The sequence below is a fragment of the Gossypium hirsutum genome, chromosome D07 (assembly GCF_007990345.1).
Source record: "Gossypium hirsutum isolate 1008001.06 chromosome D07, Gossypium_hirsutum_v2.1, whole genome shotgun sequence".
Lineage (NCBI taxonomy): Eukaryota > Viridiplantae > Streptophyta > Magnoliopsida > Malvales > Malvaceae > Gossypium > Gossypium hirsutum.
Window position 1 is genome coordinate 25735477 of NC_053443.1, and position 14691 is coordinate 25750167.

The window sequence follows — 14691 nt, forward strand, 5'->3', positions numbered from 1 at the left end:
TAAATACTTTATTTTATTTAAAGTAAATAAATTAATTTTATTAAAAATAAATAGGATAAATAATGAAATAAATATATTAATTTATTTTATTTAAAGTAAATAAATTGACTTTTTTTTAATAATAAATACAACTGAAAAAATTTAAAATTAATCAAATTTGTATTTTATTTAATAGGAACAATTTCGAAATTTACTATCCCATTCCAAGTAAAATCGTCAATGTAACTTTCTCGATATATCCCCATTCTTTCAAGAATAGAAATCATTCAAAATGAAAATGAACCAGATGAACTTACTCCCGACCTTGCCGTACGAAATCCTCCTTGGTATTTATTCCTTATAACCCTCTAATCATAGGCAAGAAGGCTGTTGATTACCCATCACAATCATGCATTTTGTTGTAAAATACAAAATATCAAACAATACTTTATATGACACATTGTCAAAGAATTGTTACCCAAAACAAAATACATCCTTGACCAACGTTTGAGCTTTGGCTTTCGGCTTCGAGTTTGAGTTCTTATGATTACACAATTAGTCTAGCGCCGACGGTGCTACAGGTTACTTTTTGTCCCTTGCTTAAGCTGTTCTTCAAACAGACAAAGGTAATGAAGCTAAATAGAGGCAAGCAAGATTTTAGTTAGAGCCAAACTCCTGATTCCATTGTTCAAGTTCTTCCCACTTGCTTTTGTTTAAACTGGGCCTGATAACAGACATTGCCTTCTGAAAGTCTTCATATCTTAGAGGTCTCACCTGGAATAAGAAATATTGGTTAGCTTTAACTTTAAAATACCAATCATTTGTTATCAGTCTGTAAGGACAGCTTTAAGCTGTCTACGTTGATGAGTAAAGCAGATGATTCAAAATCTACACCTACGTGATTTGACAAATATTTGAATCTAAATCCCAGGTTAGTTCAAGTTTGGGATAAGCTAAATACAGCCTCCTCACATCATCATAATTTGCCAAAAACAAATTTCAGTATCTCATTGGACCAGCCCTTCATCCAACATCTCCTTGATGGAAAAGTTGGTGCCTAGGATCATTCTACCAAATAAACGGGCTCATAATAGAAGAGCAGGCTTTAGACATTAACTGGTCACGATACGAGTGAGGATGTGGGACCTTCTATATGTATTAATTAACCCAAAATACAAGTTCTTTTACCAGATTAAGCCTCTCCAACATTTCAGTTTTTGAAAATAAATGATTCCCACAAACCATTAAATCCACAATAAAACTACAAAATCTAACTTGAAAGCTGTTGCAAGATCTACAAATCTGATTTTTTTCTTGTGCATACAATCAGTAAAAAGCTAATTTCTTGCTGGACTACCTGATTTGCCTTCACAGTAAGTATATTTGAACCAAGCTCTCTAATTGGCATCATAGCCGCTTCTTCACATAATGCTTGCAGATCACTTCCAGAATACCCTATTCACAAAAAGAAGCGAAAGATAAGTTCTGACATTAAATCAAATACTACTGTTTTCAAGCACTGCTGCAGGGCTGGCTAAGTGCACTGTTAGTACATTGGCTGCAACATAGCAACCATTACTTAGACCAAGCTGAAGAAGGAAGTAAAATTCCTACATATTGGCCACAGTCCCGTTCCCAATCAAGTAAGTCATAAAAACAAACCACTTCCATCCAGAAGCACTTTGCTCCAAAGAATAGCATGGAGAATTATCTTACCTTCCGTCTCCCTCACAAGTTGTTCTAGGTCCCGACCTATCACAGATGATGGAAATTGAATTGTCATGTAAGGACCACAGTTGAGTAGTTAAAAGGGACAGATGATCACTTCAGTTAAATACATATAAACATATATTTATGAGCTCAAAGAAATAACAGGCATGAATTCATACAAATTACAGAACAAGAGCATCTCTTACCAGGTAGGGAAAATTCTTGACCCTTGAGTTTGTGTTTTAGAAGCAGTCTTCTAACATTTTCATCTGGAAGAGGTACATATATCCTCTTAACCTGATCCAATTCACAATAACATTATGAGGCAATCAAAATTCAAAAAGCTATGTTTTATTAGGGATCATAGCAGATATCTATCTTTTGAGTAGCGGGGAAATCAAATTGCATCAATTTCATACTGACCAATCTTCTAAGAACAGCATCATCCAATTCCTGAGGCTTATTAGTGGCACCTGCATTAACATTTGAACAAGCAAATAAGGAAACACATATGTAATCAAGGAAGATTCCGATAACACAAATAAAAAGCAGGATTATCATCACATGAACGGTATGGATAACAAAGTTTATTGCACAAAATCCAACCATTTTCTGCAATAATTTTGATCTAATTGCCAAAAAGCAAATAACTGAATACACTACCAATGACAATTACTAAATCATTAGGATTGGATGTCACTCCATCAAACTGGATTAAAAACTCTGACTTCAACCGTCTACTAGCATCATTTTCATTTGCCAACCTGGTAGACATGACACTATCAATCTGTAAACAACAGAAAAAAAGATGCAATAAAATGTCAACAATGAGTAGGTATACATAATATTTAACCAGCTATCATCAATTATAATTATGAAGTCAACCAAGATAAATAGAAAATAGGGGAATGGTAGTATGAGAATGGAGAGAGTATTGATGCGAAGGTTGTTGATTGGCTTACATAAAATGTAGTTGCATGTAACATAAATAAAATTTCACTTCCCTTGACATCAAAATAGGTATAGGAAATTAGAATGTATAGGAAATACAGAAACCAAAAAATGGTCAGAAGCAACATCGTATCTACCACAGACAATAATTGTTTTATTTATTTATTTTAAATATGCTCTAGAGCCAATCAGATTGGACATGGAAATACTGCCAATAATGCACACCAATCAATTCTACAATTGCATAATCACATTAAAAATTTACAGATATGATCCCCAAGGATTTGGTCATCTCTTTGATATATTATGTTTTACTTTCCATCGTGTTCATATTTAAACCCTTTTTTTCTTGGAGCATGACATCAAATCCATCAATTCATCTTTAGTTCAGCATACCATATACCAGATATGCTGAAAGCTCAGCTTGAGCTGGAGATTATGGATGTTTATTACCAGGAAAATGCTAAAAAACAAAAATATTCAAGACACCAGCAATAAATCAAACCTAGTAGAATTAAAATGCTAATCACTTAATCTTAAACCAAGTTTCTCTTAGCATTGCCCAGTTTTGAGAGGCAGTAACAGAAACACATGAAACAACAAATCGACAACAAGTGCAATCTTGAAGCAGTTCCAAAACAAGATAATAGCAAATAGTTTTAAGGGATATATAGATCCAATGAGTGATGGGAGAGAATGACATACTTCATCCATGAAAATAACAGATGGCTGTTTGGATATAGCAACCATGAAGAGAGTCCGAACAAGCTTTTCACCCTCTCCTACCTGATTGGTTATTAAAGATCATAACCAAGAGCATCACATGGATGAGGAAAGAAATTTTAAGAACATATCTAACACCATTTAAATACTTCCTTTTTTTAAAGCAAGAAAAGGATATAATAGCAGGGACAGAGACAGACCCATTTTGATGTTAGAGAGGATGCAGAAACATTGAAGAATGTTGCCTGTGATTCAGATGCAACTGCTTTGGCAAGCATGGTCTTCCCATTACCAGGTGGACCAAAAAGAAGCAGACCTAGAAACCAAAATGCAGCAGTAATGTTCATTAAAACAATTCCTCAAGCATGGAAAACTTATCTTCATGAATATGGTCTAGTAAGATTCAACCTCTAGCTGGCCTTCTAAGTCCAGTGAACAAGTCCCGCCTTCTAGTTGGCAGAATAACCATTTCCATCAGTGCTTGCTTAGCCTTTTCTAGGCCAGCTGCAAACAACGAGGAGAAGTAAGTTCATAACTTCAATGCAAGAAAGAAAGAAAAAAGGCAAGCATTAGAAAGCAAAACCAACAAGGTGAAAAACATATGCAGTATCTTACCAACATCATCCCATTTAACAGCAGGGCTTCTATCAACTATTGCTGTATTGATCATTTCAACCAACTTCGACTCATAACCATTAGCAGATTCTTGAGCAGATTTCGAACTCCCAACTTTATCAGCCTGATTTCTCACCACCGGGTTACGAGGAGACTTTTGTAACACATCTCTCCTAGAATTTGATGCTCTTGGTGAAACTGCAGCAGTTTGTGCATGAGTTAAGGCGTTCTGCAAATATGTATAATATTATATAAAAAAAATGGGAAAACTGTAAGACAATAATCAATCACAGTAACTAACAACCGCATAAATATACAAGTAAAAATGAAGAATAACAAGTTGGATTAACGCAGTTGCCATCTAATAAACATGGTTAAGTTTACATTTAACTAACATAAGACTGAGAAAGCCATACCTTATTAGCGGATGTGCTACCTAAAGAAGATAGGAAAATAAAAATAATAAATGAAATGAGTATAAGTATTTCAATTATTGTAAAATCACTTAACATGATAAATATTCAGAACACTATTAACAACCTGATCGGCGACTTAAAACCTGTAGTCTCTCAGATACTTGACCTTGCCATTTCGATATCTTTTGCCTATACGATTTCACCTTTTCTTGTTCACTATCACAAAATATGAGGAGTCAAAATTATAATCCATCAACACCGAATGATCAGGCAATTAGCAAAAGCAAAATGCAAAGATAATTGTTGAAATACCTAGAGCTGATATATGAAGGTGTGGGAGTGGAGCTAGCCTCGATCAGAATTCGCTGTGCATTTTTATAGTGAATCAGGGCGTCGTCTACTAAACCCCATTCTTCCGCTCGAACCGCTTTGTCGATCTCTCCTTTGGCCAAATCGAAGTATCCTTTGAGCTTATACGCGGTGCGTTCGTTTCCAGCTATTCCCTCCATGTTCTGACACGTGGACGAACTAGGCTTTTGCGTTGATTCATATGGCATGCTATCGGTTGAGATGATTGAGCTTAGAGAGTCGATTATGTCTTTGATGAAACTCATATCTAGAAAATCAGAAAGAAAAGAAGAAATCGATCAATAATCGAAGAAAGCAATCAAGATATTTTAAAGATGAAGAGCAATTTGGCTAACCATTTATGATAGAATGGGGGAATTTCCCGAGTAAAAAAGTTCATCGCTTAGATCAAATTTTAGAAAAAAAAGGAAGCAATCGTTTTCAAAAGAATAAGGAAATTTCCGAAATTTAGTTGGCGAGAACGAGAGAGGGGGAAAACAGAAAAGAGAAACCAGTTGCGTTCTTCTGAAGGTTCTCCCTCCGGAAACTTTCAATTCCGTCGGATTGATAGCCTGCAGTGAGAGAAAGAAGATGGGCATTTTACACGTTTAGCCCAACAGGCGACGTTGTTTCACTGTTGATCTTAAAGATGGGTCTTAAAAACCCAATCCAATTTGTACACTTCTCGGCTCACTTTAAATAAAATGACGGACCGTAAAGATGCAGACGGTCGGTCTAGACTTGACCGGGCTTAAGGCAGCCCTTAACTCTGAAATACTTCAACGGTTAAATGGGCTAAAAATTATTATAATTTCATTAAAACTAATAGAAAGCAATACCATACTGCGTTTTTTTACGTGTGACCAGTGAATCGTTTTTAGCTAGAAGTGTTTTTTATCACATCAACACTAAAAGTGGTAACACCAATTTTTTTTTTATGCCACATATTAATGTAGAAATAAAACTTATAAAATAGGCTTTTATATCTTAAGCAATATAGGATATGAGATATGCGTATATATAGACTCATAAATAGATTTGCAGCTTGTTCCTAGACAATGTGGGATTGCTGTCTCTTTTAACTAACAACATAAAGATTAAAGGTTACGCTATATTTTATAATTGTTTTACTTATAAAATTTAAAAATTTGATTGATGTATCAAATATTTTCCTTTTATGTTTTAGTTTTTTTTTTTAGAAAATTTTAACATGTTGATAGTTATATTTATATTTTGCATAATTTGTTATTATGTTTTAGTTTCCTTTTTATGTATTAGTGTGTGTTTTAATACTATAACACTTTGATGTTGATGTTGATGTATGGATTTAGATTTGTAATGTAATCACATGCATAAGATAATAATCGCATGTATGTTATATTGAGGTTTCAAGATCGTTTTAAGTCATTTCATTTAGATTTTCAAGTATTACTTGATTGTAGATGTATGACCAAAAAAATTAAAATGAGGTGATACTCCCTACTGTGCTGATCAAATAAGTGTATGGAATTTACAGATACAATGAATCGATTGAGTATTAGTATGTTTCCCTCCCCCAACTTTTGTGTGTATATATATATTCGTCATTTTGAGTTATATATATATATATTTTTTTTTTTTAATTTGTAAAATATTGCTGTTGTTTTTGCTTAATATCTGTAGGCTATATATGAAAATTTTCTGACATCTATTATTTGTTTTGTTTTATATCCCTCCTTCAATCCATTTACCTTGTTTTGTTTATCTATGATTATATGCTTTTCCCTATTTGCTATGTCCTTTTGTTGGAAAAAATATTAGGACTTGTTTGTCATATTGGCAAAACTGAGTTATTATTTTATGTTCTTATTGAATCACTAGTTATACATACGTTTATATCACATATTGTTTAGGAACAAGTTACAAACTTATTCATGAATTTATATAAATATATATCTCATCTCACATTGTTTAAGAAAACAAGAGAAATGAGACTTTGAATCTATATAAAGACATGTTTTGTAAGTTTTATTTCTACATTAATAGGTGGCATAAAAAATTTGGTGCTGCCACTTTTAGTGCTGATGTGGCAAAAAGCGCTTCTAGTTGTAAGTGTTTTTCTGTCAATATGCTGAAAACGTGTTCAACTGGAAACATTTTTTTAATTCGGCCCGTTCTCATAAAATTTCAACAATTTAGTTTATTTTCGTAATCTTTTTTAAAATGGCTTTTTTTGGTACTTTACTTTTGTTCTACAGTTTTTTAGATCTCTTTGACCCTTAAGTTTTAAATTTTAGTCAATTTACTTTCTTTTATATGAAAAAGTTACTTGGACTACTAAAATATTAATAGTACTGACATAACCACTCATATGATAATCTACATATGTTTTATAGAAATTCAAAAAAAAAGTTCATAAAAAATTTTAAAAAAATTATCCATGTTAACAACAAAGTAACATAAGTTGTCATATAGTTTGTCACATTAGTGTCATTAAAAGTTCAAGAGTTTAACCAACTTTTGCGTCCAAAATAAAGTAATTTGGAAAATATTTGAATATGTAAGGACAAATTTATCCTAAAAGGCTAAAGCGACAAAATTTGTAAATATTAGAGACTTAATTTATGTTTATGCCTATTTTGAAATATAAATAGAATAAATGATCAAGAGATACATGTACTATAGAGGTGCTCATGGGCTGGGCAGCCCGGCCCGACGGCCCGCCCAAAATATGGGAGGGTTTGGGTAAAAATATAGGCCCGAAATATGGGCTTGGGTAAAAAAATGAGGTCCGTTTAGAAAACGGGCCGGGCCTCGGGCACCACTTTTTTGGCCCGAGCCCGGCCCGGCCCGATATAATAAATATATTTATTTTTTAAATTTTTTAAATTTTAAAATATTTTTAAAATACTTTTTTTATTTTTTAATTTTAAAATATTTTTAAAATACTTTTTTTAATTTTTAAAATAAATTTTTGGTATTTATTAAAAAATGGGCCCGGCCCATGAGCACCTCTAATGTACTATAAGGTTGGAAGCAATTTATTAATTTTGCTTCAATAGAAATGTGGAAATTGAATTATTTTTTAAGATAGTAGGAAAGTTAGTTCTTATACACTATTAGAAAGCGAGTAAATAAACATAATTGAATACAATGTTAACTATTTTAATTAATAAATTAGAAGGTAAGGGGCAAATAAGTCAAGGAATTCTACTTTGAGCTCTTTAAAAAGATCTTATGATGAGCTTATTGGAAAAAAAATCTAGTTTGAAAACAATTTTCTTGCACAGCGAAAAATTAAAATTTTGAAAAACAACCCGGTTTATGATATTTATAGCAATAAACCCTAACTGAATTTATACTTGTGCTTTTGGCTTAGCGAACGTTCGTTGTTCTCGGCTTTCAACCAAATGATCTTATCCGCTATTCTCATACCACGAATTACTTTGAGTATGGGCTCAAACCAATTGAATTGAAACACAGAATTAGAAACAAAGTTTTCTCTCTTTTATTCAGGGTAAAAATAGAAATTCTCTCTTCTTAATAGAAACTGATAGAATTGTTATTCTGGAAAAAAATTGGCAATTAAGAATAAAATTTCTCTATTTTTCGGTAGAGTAACAGTATCTTAAAGTTGTGTTAATAGCTCTACCGATGTCATCTATTTATAGGAAGAAAAGGTTGGGTTATAGTGATTTATTGCAAATAGAAAAATAATTTTCTACTTAGAGTAGCAGTGAGTGGACTGCACACCCTAGTATCCCCACGAGGGTTGTCGCCCCTTTCATGTTATATGAGGGGGATTTGGGTCTCTTTCACATCAAATCCAATTACGAGTACTTTAGGGGCCTTTTGACCCAATATTATATAATGTGATCCAACCCGATTCGATTTTTCTATTTTCGAAAATAAACTTTAACATTCTATATTAAACAATTTCTCAACCCTATTTTACCTCCAGTAACATTTTGACAATTTTACCCATGGTAAAATTTTTTAACGATTTTACCCTTGGTAAAATTTTAAGAAAATATGTTCAATATTTCCTAACTCAACATGTTCACTATGACTGAATGATTTATTTTCATTTTTGGGCTTCAAAACAACTCAAAAACATAAACTCATTCTTCCAATCATTTTTAAGTAATCCATATAAAATTGCAAATAGATCATTTCCATTTCCATTTTCATTTTTCAAAACCTACATTCATTTATAATTTTTTCCATTTTTCCATTTCGAAAAAAACCATAATCATTCTTGAATGTTTTCCATTTCTCTTTTCTTATTCATTCTGTTCATTTTTATTCAAACGTGCAATTCATTTTTTATTTCAACAAGCTAGTAGAGGGACAAATTGAACATATGTAATTAGGGCTAAAATGATTTATAATTAAGTTCTAGTTTTTCTCCTATTAAATATAAACTCATTTGGTCACAAAGTAATTCCATTATAGTATCGTGACTGAGCTCTCCCTAACGACATGCCATTACAAAAGCAACTACTCAGTGCTCGTCCAATGAAAGCAACTACTCAGTGCTCATCGAATGATATTGTCATAAGTGTGTTGCCCTCATAGGACATCTGTAACGCCCTGAATAATTTATTTCTGATTCTGTATATATCTGACACAATTGTGTACCTGCTTCAGTGGTTAAGTGTTCTAGGTGTATGTGAGAGATCTTGGGTTCAAGTATCATGTTTGCAAAATTTGTTATTTTTGATCCAAGCATTACCCTTGTGGAGTGAACTTACAAAAAATTGTCTGTTAATTCATATCAGAATGAGTCTGTTGGTTCGAGTGGTAAAGGAGTTGGTGTGTTAGGGGTCCTATGTTCAAATATTTGTGCGAGTGTGGATGATATTTTTACTCTTTTAACTAATAGAGTTTTGGTGGAGTTGGGATTCTGAGTAAGTGGTTTGTTAGTGTGATAGTGGGGAGAAATTTAGGGGATTTGGGTAGTTTCATATTATTTTTCTTTTTGATATTTTCTCTCTCTGAAAAACTCCCAAAATTTTTTACGTTCATTTTCTATGTTATGGCAAATTTCTTTTTGGTTTCCTTACTTTTGAAATTCCATCGTAATTCTGTTTATCAATTCTGATTTTTAGTTCTTCAGTGCCTTTGCGTGATTTGGTAAGTGTAAGGGGTGTTTTCGAGTGGGTTGGGGAAAAATTGTTTTAACTGTTTAAATCAATGCTATTTTTTTCTTTCTATTGTTGATGTCGAGTTTTGGCATAAGGGAATCAGGAAGAAAGGAGCTCTCCTCTAGCGGAATCACAATTGAAATTGTTCGGGGTGTTGGGGTAAGTGATGGTCGTTTGAATGGAACTAGTGTCAGTTTCCTAGTTTAGTTTAATCGTGAATTAAAACTGATTTTGAGCGTTGGTATAACAATTTTTAGGTTCTGAAGGGCTTGTGTTTGCAGTAGCATCAAAATCGTACCAAGCATGTTCCTAAATCGTGAAAAATAAAGTTTCGACGAAAGCCAAAAATGTTTACTGTCGATGCTACACGGCCGTATGGCCGACCATGTAGGTGGCCGAGTGCAAGACACAACCTTATGTTTGATAAGGGCATGGCCGTGCGCAATACACAGCCGTGTGACGATTTGGGCAAGGTCGTGTCGGCCACACGGGTTAGGCCAAGTTAGGCATGTGGGCTCACACGGGCAAAGCCAATCTGGACGTGTGGGCCATATGGACGTGTGGATCTACAAGGGCAAGCCATTCGAGCGTGTAGACCCATATTTCTAAAATTTTCCCTAGGGTCACAAGAGTCATTCCGATTGGCTGTGGGCCTACCGTAGGGTCGATAAGGGCTAACCAAACTTTAAAACTATGTGATCTAATAGTCTAAAATTCTGCTTTGAGTATGACACTGATATGCATAACTGATTATTTTGTTAAGTATATATATAGGACATCTGTATATGAGCATGATATGCATGATATTACTGAATCTGTTATTTTTATATCTATGATTAGGGTAGGTTTTATATATATGGAGGAAGTAATTTGTATGGGGACACATCATCTTTATTCAGGCAACTTGACTGCACGTTATCTGTAACGTGCCGTATCGACATTATATGGTGTGTAGGGATGGGTGGGTGTTTTAAACCCCACATGGTGTGATGGGATGGTCGGAGATGGTGTGTACAGGATGGGGGTAGGATTTTGCATATCTGTATTGCTTATCTGATTCTGTTATCTGTATCTAAAATGGACAGAAGTCTGAATCTGTATCTGACTGTATATGAGTTTACTGTATGTATTACATGTCTATTTTTGTTGGGTTACATACTGAGTTTTTGAAAATTCACATCTGTTTGTCTATTTTGTTCAGGTGATCCACATACTTAGACGGGTTGGTACGATGGTGGCTCAGTGGTGACCACTTGATCGAGAACTATTTCACTTAGTAAATTATGTTTTTATTTATAATCCTGGTTTTATTCGAGAGTTGTAATATTTGAAACTCTCTGGGTTGTTGGTTTTTATTTTGGTTCTGAATGCGTTTTGACTCTTTCATTTCGATGTATAACGGAAAACGCGGTTTTAAAAAAAACAAATATTTTCCTGAAAACACAAACTGGATTTCTAAAATATAACAGTTTTAAGACTTCCGTTGTAAATTATGTTTTCATAAATAAATGAATTAAATAACATTTTCGAAAATATATATAAATGAATATGGATTATGAAACTTGAATGATTTGACGAAACGACTCTATTTTCAAAGCCCTACCTTGTAACATCTCTAGATTTGGCCATAACGTCTAGACTGGGTTTGGGGTGTTACATTTAGTGGTATTAGAGCCAGGTTGCAAAACTCGGGCTGTAAATTTTGGGTTACAAAATTATGTTTCAAAAATAATATATTTTTAAACAATTTGGTTAATTTGAGAAAGTATGTGATACATTGAGTCTCTAGCGTCAATCCTGTAAATGTTTCTAAACCTAGATAGTATATTCTGAAAACACTTCCGAGGATAGATGATTTCTTTGATCAATTTCGAGGGGCGTAGTGCTTCAGATAGATGATTTCCAAGGAAAAACATAATGAGCATCTTAGAGTAGTGCTTCAGATACTTCCAGAGAAACAGCTCTACGCTAAGTTGAGCAATTGTGAGTTCTGGTTGCGAGAAGTGACTTTTCTAGGGCACGTAGTTTCTGCTGAGGGATTCGAGTTGATCCTAGAAAGATTGAGGCGATGTTGGATTGGAAACAACCTAAGAACATATCTGAAATCTGTAATTTTCTATATATTGCAGGTTATTATCAGCGGTTTGTTGAGGGGTTCTATCTAATTGCAGCTCCTTTGACTAAACTTCTGCACAAGGGGGTTCCTTTTGTCTGGACTAATGCGCAACAATCGAGCTTTGAGAAGCTCAAATCTGTTTTAACTCAAGCTCCTTTTCTGATACAACCTAAATCTGGTAAAGAGTTTGTCGTGTACAATGATGCATCACATATTGGTTTGGGTTGTGTACTGATACAAGATGGTAAGGTTATGGTTTATGCGTCCCATCAGCTTAAGACACACGAAATAAATTATTCGATACATAATCTCGAGTTGGCTGTTGTGGTTTTTGCATTGAAGATTTGGAGGCATTATCTGTACGGTAAGAGGTGTATTATCTACATTGATCACAAGAGCCTTAAGTATCTCCTTACTCAGAAGGAGTTGAATCTTAAACAACGTCGATAGATAGAGTTGCTTAAAGATTATGACTGTACAATAGAGTATCATCCTAGTAAGGCAAATGTGGTGGCCGATGCTCTCAGCCGTAGAGCGATGACTGATTTAAGAGTGATGTTCGCTCGTCTTAGTCTGTTCGATGATGGTGGTCTATTAGTTGAATTGCAAGTTAAGCCGACTTGGATTGGTTAGATTCAGGATAAGCAGTTAATGGATGAGTTTCTGGGTTTGCGGTTTCGTCAGATTAAAAGTGGCAGTACTTCAGATTTTAGGCTGAATAATGATAGAGTTGTATTTTTGATGTCGGATCTGTGTGTCGAATGATTCTGATTTGAGGCAGTCAATTCTAAGGGAAGTATATAGTAGCTCTTATGTTATACATCCCGGGGGTAATAAGATGTATCACGATCTTCATGAGCTGTATTGGTGGCCGGGTTCGAAACATGAGGTTATAGATTTTGTTGGTCGTTGTCTGGTGTGCCAGCAAGTTAAGGCTGAGCACCAGTTGCCTCAGGTTTGCTACAACCCCTTAAGATTCCTTTTTGGAAGTGGGAACGAGTAACAATGGACTTCGTTAGTGGGTTGCCCTTAACACCCACTAAGAAGTATTTTGTTTGGGTCGTCGTGGATCGACTGACCAAGTCCGCTCATTTTATTCCGGTTCAGACGGACTATTCTGTGCAGAAGCTAGCAAAGCTCTATATCTCTGAGATTGTAAAACTGCATGGGATTCCTCTTTCGATAATTTCTGATAGAGATACTTGCTTTATTTCTCAATTTTAAAAAAAATTACACGAGGCTCTAGGTTCGAGATTGGACTTCAGTATTGCATTCCATCTTCAGATCGATGGTCAACCTGAGAGGGTGATTCAGAGACTGGAGGATATACTTCGGAGTTGTGTGATTGATTTTTGAGGTAGAAAGGATGATTATTTGCCGGTAGCTGAGTTCACCTACAATAACAGTTTCCAAGTTAGCATCCAGATGACACCTTAAGTGGCTTTGTATGGTCGTAAGTGTCGTACTCCGCTATGTTAGACTGACTTAGGTGAGTGTCAGGTTTTGGGTCTGGAGTTGGTATCTGAGACCGAAGATAGGGTTAAAATGATTTAGGATAGTCTGAAAACTGCTTCTGATAGACAGAAGTCCTATGCAGATCTGAAGATGAGAGATATTGAGTACTTTGTGGGTGACTTCGTGTTTCTTAAGGTTTCTCCATAGAAGAAAGTTTTGAGGTTCGGTCGTAAGGGTAAGTTGAGCCCTAACTTTATTGGGTCGTATCGTATTTTGAAGCGTGTAGGACTGGTCGCTTATCAGTTGGAGTTACCTTCAGAGTTAGGCCATATTCATAATGTGTTCCACGCCTCAATGTTGATGTGGTATCAGTTTGATCCATCTCACGTTGTCTCTATTGAGAAGATCGAGGTTAGACCGAACTTAACTTTTGAGGAATAATTGGTTTATATCTTGGATCGTGATGTTAAGGTTCTGAGGAGAAAGTCCATTCCGTTAGTAAAGGTTCTGTGGCGGAACCATGGCATTGAGGAAGCCACGTAGGAACCTGAGGACTTGATGCGTCAGTAGTATCCTCATTTGTTCTGATCAGGTAAATTTCAAAGTCGAAATTTCTTTTAGGTGGTAGAGTTGTAACGCCTTGAATAATTTATTTTTGATTCTGTATATATCTGACACAATTGTGTATTTTCTTTAGTAGTTAAGTGTTCTAGGTGTGTGTGTGAGGTTTTAGGTTCAAGTCTCATGTTTACAAATTTTGTTATTTTTGATCCAAGCCTTACCCTTGCGGAATGAGCTTACATAAAATTGTTTGTTAATTCATAATAGAATGAGTCTGCTGGTTCGAGTGGTTAGGGAGTTGGTGTGTTAGGGGTCTTATGTTTGAATCCCTGCGCAAGCGTGGATGATATTTTTGCTCTGTTTACTGATAGAGTTTCGGTGGAGTTAGATTAGTGTGATAGTGGGGAGAAATTTTGGAGGATTTTGGTAGTTTTATATTATTTTTCTTTTTGATATTTTCTCTCTCTAGAAACCTCTTAAAAATTTTTACGTTCGTTTTCTATGTTCTAGCAAAATTCTTTTTTGTTTCTTTACTTTTGAAATTCTATCGCAATTTTGTCGTTCAATTTCAGTTTTCAGTTCTTTGGTGCATTTGAGCGATTTGGTCAGTATAAGGGGTGTTTTCAAGTAGGTTGGGGAAAATTGTTTTAACTGTTCAAATCAATGCTATTCTTTTCTTTCCGTTGTTGAT

General features: G+C 34.6%; 1 protein-coding gene across 1 annotated transcript; it reads right to left on the reverse strand.

The window, feature by feature from the left end:
* Nucleotides 1-413: 413 nt before the first annotated feature.
* LOC107954582 (spastin) lies at nt 414-5370 on the reverse strand. Its single transcript, XM_016890180.2, has 14 exons — nt 5099-5370; nt 4707-5010; nt 4519-4610; nt 4395-4414; nt 3979-4207; nt 3772-3867; nt 3564-3679; nt 3346-3426; nt 2353-2476; nt 2113-2162; nt 1896-1986; nt 1696-1731; nt 1337-1434; nt 414-753 (listed from the first exon to the last, which is right to left on the reverse strand). The coding sequence occupies exons 2-14, from the start codon at nt 5006-5008 to the stop codon at nt 637-639; spliced, it is 1452 nt and encodes a 483-aa protein (XP_016745669.1). The 5' UTR covers nt 5009-5010; nt 5099-5370; the 3' UTR covers nt 414-636.
* Between the last annotated feature and the right edge of the window lie 9321 nt (nt 5371-14691).

Excerpts from the sequence above, each read along its gene's own strand:
- LOC107954582 (XM_016890180.2), bottom strand. The coding sequence starts at position 5,008 with ATGAGTTTCATCAAAGACATAATCGACTCTCTAAGCTCAATCATCTCA. Across the intron at positions 1,987-2,112 it reads ATGCTGTTCTTAGAAGATTG|GTTAAGAGGATATATGTACC; the intron begins GTCAGTATGAAA and ends GAATTGGATCAG. Across the intron at positions 754-1,336 it reads TTACTGTGAAGGCAAATCAG|GTGAGACCTCTAAGATATGA; the intron begins GTAGTCCAGCAA and ends TTCTTATTCCAG.